This window comes from Felis catus, chromosome A2, assembly GCF_018350175.1.
Source record: "Felis catus isolate Fca126 chromosome A2, F.catus_Fca126_mat1.0, whole genome shotgun sequence".
Lineage (NCBI taxonomy): Eukaryota > Metazoa > Chordata > Mammalia > Carnivora > Felidae > Felis > Felis catus.
In genome coordinates this window covers 11,230,195-11,239,136 of record NC_058369.1, presented here as the reverse complement: position 1 = coordinate 11,239,136, position 8,942 = coordinate 11,230,195, and the positions used below count along the sequence as shown (strand labels likewise).

Genomic DNA, 8,942 nt, shown 5'->3' with positions numbered 1-8,942 from the left:
TGGGGCTCGCTGCTGTTGGCACAGAGCCCACTTCGGATTCTCTGTCCCCGTCTCTCTCTGCCCCTCCCTGGCTCACACTCTCTCTCTCCCAAAATTAAATCAACCTGTAAAAAAATTTGGATTTGCCAAGTGGGGCACAGTTGGTCGATCCTTGTATTTATTTGGAGACTCTGGAATCATTGGGTGTTTGGACCACATGGGTGGGTGAACAGGACTCAGTAAATGCATTATCCCAGATCTCCTTGGCTCTGTGTATACTCAACCCTGCCTTAGCCACTTGCTCTGCCATTCCCATGGACAAAGCCCTCACAGCTGCCATGACTATTACTGCACTATTATAGAATGAGGGGCCCTGGGTTTCTGATTTAAGAACTTGGTGACTCTACCTGTTGGGATGAGCACTGGGTGTTGTATGGAAACCAAGTTAACAATAGATTTCATATATTAAAAAAAAAAAGAACTTGGTGACTCTAGGGGTGCCTGAGTGGCTGAATCAGTTAAGTGTCAGACTCTTGATCTCAGCTTAGGTCTTGAGCTCAGGGTTATGAGTTTAAGCCCCACGTTGGGCTCCATGATGGATGTGGAGCTTACTTAAAAAAAAAAGAAAGAAAGAACTTGGTGACTCTAGATAAGTCCCTCACTAATGAATTGCTTATGTTTCCTGGAGTTCTAAGAGGAGAAATACTTTGAAGCTACACTTGACTTCAGTAGGAAAGGTGTGTTTGATTAGTCATGCCTGCCATGGGCTCCTGGATAAAAGACAGGTAGTACACTTACTAAATATCTGTGATCCTGTAATTAGCTGATCTCCAGGGTCCCTTATGGTTCTGAAAAGCTACAATCCTGTGTCTGGATACTTCCTTGGGAACATTCTGGAGATGACATCGTGGTGACAGTCATGTAAAATATATCCACTTGGAATGGAAATGTGGCTGCTGACTTCACAAATTCCCAACGCGTCTACTTTTATGAAAGAGAGAGATGAAACTCCTGATTCTCTGTTCATGATGGACATGCCTGGGAGGCACTGGGCCATTGGGAAAAAGAAACCAAATCCATAATGCCTTTCACATCGGCCTCACATTTCAAGTACAGAGCAGATTCCAGACATACTTTTATAGTTTGACATCTGTTTATTGAACTTCCATTATGTTGATCTAAGACTTCTTCCCGCCCTCAGTCTTGTAATCATCAGTGTCTCATCCTGGGTGAGAGTGGAGAATAAACTAGAAAGAATGTTGGGAATGGTTCTTTGGAATATGTATGGGTGGGAGGTAGTGGAAAGGGAGTGAAGGGAGAGAAAGGGCACCCGGTTAGTGAAATGGTGATAGCAAAGCCTCAGAAGCAGGAATGAGTAAAGGGACATTTGTGTTGGAGGAGTGAATTCACACTGGGGGAGGGGAGAGAGGAGTTTAGCTGATTGCTGGTACAAAGGGGAATTGTAAGCGTGTGAGAAATCAGGATGTGGGGTTTGGCCTTGATATCTAAATGATGGGGCACCATTGTGTGTTCTTGAGAGTTCCAGGCAGGTGAATTGTAGATGGAGGGCAGAGATAGGGTGAGATGGGCAGGCAGAGAGGCAAAGAAGGAATCTGGTAAAAAGATGCAGACACAGAGGATGGACTTGAGCCTCAAGAGTGACTTGTAAGGGAAGAGAAGACAGATGTGAGAACAGTTTCAAAGTCAGGCTGTGCTGGACACGGTGCCTGGTGGCATATGAAGGGTGCAAGAAGAGGGGAGTGTGAGGTAACTGCAGAATTCTGAACCTGGGGTCTGGGATGAGGGTTCCAGGGAACACTTGGAGGAGGAACTAGAAGAAAAGACTCATCTGTAACCATGAATTTCCAATAATGGCAGATGTGCCCACAGGTTATTTCAGTAGGGAAGGTCAAGGCTGGAGATGGGGAGACATGAATCATACACTTGGCAGGCAGAGATCTGGTTCAAATTCCAGCCCAGTGCTGGAATCCCATGCAGGTAGCCTTGACCGTTGGGTATTGAGGGCTTGTAGGTCTTCCAAGGAGCTCCTATCTCCAAGTAGAGAAAACTTTTCTTAGAAAGTTCCTCTAATTAGAAAATGTTTTGGGGCACCTGGGTGGCTCAGTCGGTTGAACATCTGACTTTGGCTCAGGTCGTGATCTCATGGTTTGTGAGTTTGAGCCCTGCATCAGGCTCTGTGCTGCAGGTCAGAGCCTGGAGCCTGCTTCAAATTCTGTGTCTTCCTCTCTCTCTGCCCCTCCCCTGTCCCCCCCTCTCAAAATTAAATAAACATTAAAAAAATTAAGAAAAGTGTTTTGATGATTCAAGACTTAGCAGGCAGTGGCAAGGGGGCTGGGCTGGAAGCCAGACCTTGACCCCCCTACTGACTACCTGTGTGGCATTTGACAAGCCTTTTAACCTCTCTGGGTCTCTATCTTACTGTCCAAAAAGTAGGGTGACTTTAGAGGATTTGACATAGCTCCAACATTCTCTGATTCAGACTGGTTAAAAATGAAGCCTTGAGAATGAATACATGGATGGATTTTCTTGGAGAGAAGGCTGAGTCCAGGGCCTTTGGAGGCATTAGTTAGTAGGGAGAGACTCAGAAAAAGTGAAACTGCTCTATTAGCCAAAGAGAGCCCATAAGCTAAAAGGAGAATCATGTCAAGGCACCATTTTGCTAAGGAAGAGGAGTCTTGGAAAGAGAATGATTCTTGCCTTACTGAATTTCCAGGGGTAGGGAGGGAATCTCTGGGAGATGGAAATGGATATAGTTCTTAAGAGGAGGTTATCATTCCAAGTGAGATTCAGGAGCCAGTGGAAGTTTGATTGGGATGGGAGGGGGCGAGTGGACATTGGTTTATCAGTAGAGTATCTTGAGCTTTATCTGGTAACATTTGTCTAGGTGTAATCAATAGGAGAAAGAAAGGGTTTCAGTTGAAGATAGGAGCAGAAACTAGGAGAATTGAATGTACTCTTAGGTTGCATTAATAGAGATAGAGATTCCAGCCTGAAGAAGGTGATATTATTGCTGTGCCCTTGTACTGTGTTTTAGCTGGCTTGCTTTAAGAAGGACAGGGACAGATGGAAGGAGGATCTGTTTGAGGGGTGTGATGAAAGAGGGGGCTGGGTGCCACTTGGCCTTGAGAAGAAAAGATTTTAGGGATGGGGTAAGAGCTGCCTCTAAATATCTGTGGGGCAGAGAGAGCACTTGAAAGACAGCCCCTCCTTGCCCCTTGTATTTCTATTGCAGATAGAGCCGTTTCCGAAGGGTGCTTTGGATCTCGGGATTCACTTTCCTTGCTTTTCCTTCCTGAATCAGCTCTGCCTCTGCCATCCGCCGGGTCACCTGAAGCAAGAGATGTGGTCAGCTTGGGGCTGGGTCCCTGGGGAAATTGATGTAGTGGGCTTATGAGGAGAAGGTTAGAGAACAAGGTAGGTGGGTTTCCACGTCCTAAAATGGGAGACCTTTATTGTCTCACCCTATACCATAATCTCTAGGGAATCATTGGTTGGACATTCTTGTTATGTTTTTTTTTCCTAATCCACCATCAAAACACATTAGAAGAAAAAAAAAGTTTTCTCAATCAACGGTTCAACTTACGGGTTTTATTTACAGAAATTCACCTGTATTTCATCTAAATTATCTCACCTACCATGGGCTTTGGAATTTCCTGCATTAAGGAAACTTGGTGCTAGGATATTGGTATCCTATTTTCTGTGTTGGGGCATAGGTTGGATTTGGGGCTAGGGGTAGGAGAGGGTGAAAGCACAGTAAGGTTTGGAAGAGGCTCAGCCTCCCTGCTCAGGCTGGGTGAGGGTTCCAGATACCTTGTCCCAACTCACCTCTGTCAGAAGCTCCAGGATGGGTCCTTTCCTCTCTGTGAACACGTCAACCAGAGTCTGGATGAAGCAGGAGCCCTCTTTGTCATGTCTGTATGCGATGTACCCTAAGGATTCCAGAGAAGAGGGCTCGGAGCGGTCCGATGGGAGATGGAGTGCGTGTGTGTGTGTGTGTGTGTGTGTGTGTGTGCGTGTGTGTGTGTGGTGCAAGAGGCCCTGGGAAAGGGTGGGTCCTGGAGGAACATCTCAGGAGTGGTGGGTGAGGAACAGTGGGAGACCACCCTGTGCCCGCTGGGGACTCATACCCTCCACAGTGGAGTAGATGTGGAGGGTGTCCGTGTACGTTGGGATGGTTTGGGGACTGTCCTTGGCGACCATCACGATATCGTCTCCACTTACTGTTTCACCGGGGTCCCTGTGTTCTGAAACACCAAGAAGAGGAAGAGGCAAAGTCAGAGACAGAGGGGGAAAGGAGATCGTAAGACGGACTGGCAACCCAAGGCTTAGCTGGGGCTGTGGATCTGGGGTTGGGCTGGATTCTGTGTTCTTGGCTTTGTCCCCACCTCCTCGACAGGCCTGCACGATGTACACCTTCGGCTTGGCTCTCAGGGCCCGGCAATTCTTGTTGTTCAGAACCTCGAAAAGGTTTTCCAGCTCAACCATCTTCTCATCCTCTCCTTTGAGGCGACCTTCCAGCCCATGTGCCATGAGCACCACAAACGCACAGCTGATGAAGTCATCCCGGGCGTCCATGGCCTGCTGAAAATTTTCCAGCTCTTCCTGGAATTGCTGGAACAAGAGGAATGGCCAGACTCAGGTGTGGCCCCAGAGCCCACCTTCTGGCCCAGCCCCCCTCGCTCACTGGCCTGGGGCCCAATACCTGGGCGGTGGGGTTTCTCTTCATGGTGCTCTCAAATCCCAGCTGCTGGAACATGCGTTCCAGGGCGTCCAGGTCTGCCTCCGAACCTTTCCGGGCTTTGGTGACGCACAGTGTCAGGGCTAAGCGGGCGCCTGACATGTCGTATACCTCCTGGGCCAAGAGTTGGCAAAGATCATCAAAAGGGTAGGGAGGTGAACGAGAAGCAGAAGATGTGGTCCAAAGAGGTCTGGGGTTTGGGTTGCTGGGTAAAATACAGGATGCCCAGTAACACTCAAATTTCAGATAAAAAAATAAGTTTGTGGGGCGCCTGAGTGGCTCACTTTGTTTAGGTGGCCGACTTTGGCTCAGGTCATGGTCTCATGGTTCCTGAGTTCGGGCCTTGTGTTGAGCTTTGTGCTGACAGCTTGGAGCCTGGATGCTGCTTCAGATCCCCTCCCTCTCTCTCTGCCCCTCCCCCACTCTTGTTCTGTCTCTGTCTCAAAAATAAATAAACATTAAAAAATCAAGTTTTTAAAAAAATATAAGTATGTCCCAAATACTGCATAGGATATACTTATATACTATAAGATTATTTGTTGTCAGAGTGAAGTTCAAATTTGAGTGGGTATCCTTTATTTTTATTTGCCAAGTCTAGCACCTTAACCTGGGATCTGGCTCTGTTTTAACTCTCTGTGGACTTGGTCAAGTCATTGCTCCTATCTGAGCCTCAATTTCCAAACACAGACAATGAGTGTGCTCATAAGAGATTGTGAAGGTCCCTTCCAGCTGTCACACTGGTGGTTTCGTCTCTCTCTCCGTCCTTCCTAAGAGTGTTCTGAGCATCACTCTCTCATTTGAAGAGGTCTCAAAATTTCTGAAGGTAATACTGAGATCCTACCTTGTCCTGTCTGAAGAAGAAGGCTATTGGGGTCAAAATTTCTTTTCTTATCTTCACTATCAACCATAGTGTTAAGAATCTGATGGCTGAGAGAGGTAAAGCAAGGTCCCTCCACCCCAAGCTGGTTTCTATCTCTGTTTCCCACCCCCCCTTCATCTGAATGATCACAAAGCATCTTCCAGCTCTGAATCCATATCATGATTTTTCACCCTCTCCGATATCTCTGAAGCATTAAGCTCCTTACCTTCCCTCTCTCCAGATGCTCCCACCCCTCTCCCCAAAACTGCACCCAACCCACCTCCTCCAAAGGCTGAGGGTTGCTCATGTTTCCTCTGATCCTGAGTCCGGCTCTCTGCACTCTTGGCTGATCCTGGGGGGTTAAGAGAAGATAGTGTGAAGGTCTCCAAGGGAAGCCAGAGGGGCTCAGGGAACAGACTAGTTTGTGATCTGGATTTTTGTGACTGAATAGAAACCCGGTGCGGGGGGACTTGGTTCATGGCCAGAGCCGGGCAAGAGACGAGAGTAGTGAAGTGTGTCTTCTCTAGTGTGACGACACTCCAGCTAAGCCCACACTGAGATGCCATCCATCCCCCTGGAATTTTCCCTATCCCTCCCTCAAGACCCTCGCCAGCTGGTGACAGACTGGACTTCCCTCTGAAGGCCCTGGACTGATGAGGGGGAAAGTGGCCCCATGTACTCCCCTATGCTGCCCAGGAACTGATAGGCTGGGGATACATCAACAAGGAGACGCTTTGGGATTGGGTTTAAAATGACAATGTCATCAAAGTGGGGGAAGACTGCTTTGAAACTGTCCCAGTGTGTTTCTAATCCAAACAGATCAATCCACCTTCCTCCCTCTGCCTTGAGCCTGAACATCTTTGTTCTCATGTCTGAGTTCTGTTTTACTTTCTGGCTGGAGAGAATCTGACTCTTGCCATATTCTTGGTGTTTTCTCACCTCCTTGCCTTTTCTTACACTTCCTCTTCAGCTTGGAATGTGTCTTTACTAGTCAAGACCCTTCTCTGCCAATTTGGATGAATCACATCTGCTATGACTTCCCCCCACCATGCACTCATCCATCCATCCATCCATCCATCCATCCACTAACCTACCCACATATCTATCTATCCAGTAAATTGTTTCTGGGTGCCTATTATATGCCAGTCACTGGGAATAAACTGTATAATATGGACACGCTCCCTACCCTCATGTAGCTCTGGTCTATGACAGAGATGAATATTAAACCCCTCTTGCTCTCAGGGCTACTGGCTGGCTCAGTTGGTGGAGCATGCATCTCTTGATCTTGGAGTTGTGAGTTCGAGCTGCATGTTTGGTATGGAGATTACTTAAAATAAAATCTTAGAAAAGATCTCTCTTGTTCTCTCTTACACACACCTGCGCATGAGTGCACACACACACACACACACACACACACACACACACACTGGAGCCAGTGCTGTGAGGGAAGAGGAACCAAATACTGTGAGAGGAAAAGTGAAAAAAGCATGGACTCTGGAGCCAGATAAACCAGAATTAATCTTGCCCCTGTCCCTTCCCAGTTGTGTGACCCCGAGCATCTTATTCTCCTCTCTGAGACTTGGTTTTCCCATCTGAGAAGGACCTTGGAACAGCACTAGATGCCTTATAGCAATGGCCCAACAAGGAAGGTTTTACCATCCCTGTTAACCCAGTGGAAGCTGCCTCTCCCTTCTCCAGACTCCTGTAGCACTGCATGTTTATACTTGTGTGACAGCAGTGCTTTTGATTCTTCTTCTGGTGGCTGAACAGGCAGCTCAGCTTGTAGCGTCGAAAACCGAATTTCCTTATCTCTGTCTCCATCAGGGTAGGCAGTGCGGGAATGGGCACAGAGGTGGTGCCCAAGGAAATTTGTTGAGTAAACAAATAATAAACAAACACACAATGAAAGGATGATGGATGGATGGATGGATGCAAGTTTCTTCAGTTCTCCCAAAACTGCCAGAGCATCCATTCATGCAGGAAGAGGGAGAGAATAAAAGAAAGAGAGAGAAGAGAGAAGAGGAGAGGAGAGAAGAGGAGAGGAGAGGAGAGGAGAGGAGAGGGTAGAGAGAACCAATATCTGCTAAATTACTTACTGACTCTAGAAATGGCTGCTCCTTAAAGCCGGGCCAAGTCTTGGTGCTCTGCTAACTGCCAACAGGGCTAAGTACCGAGGAGGGGTCAGGTCCACGTGCTGCCCTTGGAGAAGGAGCTGACAGTGTTTCTCCTGTGAGGCCTGTGTATAAATTGGGCAGCACAGCCATCTGGCCCTTTATTGCAAGTGAGTTTTCTGTCACTCAAGAAACCTCATGGTGGGAGGGACACACCCTTGGCACAGCCTTGGTGACGAGATGGAACCTAACGCCCTGGCATGAGTCATGACGAAGCTTAACCAACACCCCCCTCGCTAAGGAGGCTGAGGCAGTGAATTAAAATCGGCCAGGGCTTTTACACCAGCCCACCCACAAAGCAACCCCTGGGTCCAGCTCATCAGGCTCCCATCAATCCATCCCGTCCACATTCAACTGGGCAGATGATACCAATTTCACTTGTTTCTTGTTTCATCAAGTGTTAACTGCCCCAAGAGATCAGTACTGTTGCTCCCAACAGAAATTGACTCACAGAAGTGAAATGACTGCCCCAGGTCACCCAACCAGAAATTGACACAGTTGGCCTTCAAACCCACGAGGGTCCAGCCCCAGAGGGTCTGGTTCATCTGCATCAGCAGACCCAGCTGCTGTCTTCTCTTCCTCACAACCTTGCTCCTTGATTCTTTTTCAGCCTTTATTTCACTTCATTTTATTTTATGTTATGCTAGCAGAGTTAAAGAGATGTAATTCACGTACTAAGCAATCCATCCACTGAAAGTGTATAATACAATTTTTTAAAACAATTTTCAGTGTTGTGCAACCATCACCACAGCCAATTTGAGAACATTTTCATCACCTCAGAAAGAACCTGTGCCCTTTAGTTATTGCCCCCAGTCTTCCCTCCACTCATACCTCCCAACCCTAGGCAACCACTGATCTATTTTCTGACTCTATAGATCTCCTTGTTCTAGACATTCGTGAGTGGAATTTGTGGTTTTTTTGTGCGTTTGGTTTCTTTCATTTAGCATGATGTCTTCAACATTCATTCATGTTGTAGCCTGTATCAGTATTTCATTCCTTTCTATGGCTGAATAATATTCCATTCCATGGCTATACCCCATTGTGTTTATCTATCCATCCATAATGGATATTTGGGTTGTTTCCACCTTTTGGCTGTTATAAATGATGTTGCTATTTGCAGCAACATGGATGGAGCTGGAGGGTATTATGCTAAGTGAAATAAGTCAGTCAGAGA

At 47.2% G+C, this 8,942-nt stretch overlaps 1 protein-coding gene across 1 annotated transcript; it reads right to left on the bottom strand.

The window, feature by feature from the left end:
- Positions 1 to 2,206: 2,206 nt before the first annotated feature.
- Positions 2,207 to 7,873, bottom strand: CASP14 (caspase 14). The gene is made up of 7 exons (XM_003981969.4): positions 7,694 to 7,873; positions 5,878 to 5,949; positions 4,703 to 4,852; positions 4,386 to 4,611; positions 4,128 to 4,244; positions 3,826 to 3,929; positions 2,207 to 3,328 (listed from the first exon to the last, which is right to left on the bottom strand). Exons 2-7 carry the CDS (start codon positions 5,902 to 5,904, stop codon positions 3,224 to 3,226), a joined length of 729 nt encoding a protein of 242 aa, XP_003982018.1. The 5' UTR covers positions 5,905 to 5,949; positions 7,694 to 7,873; the 3' UTR covers positions 2,207 to 3,223.
- Between the last annotated feature and the right edge of the window lie 1,069 nt (positions 7,874 to 8,942).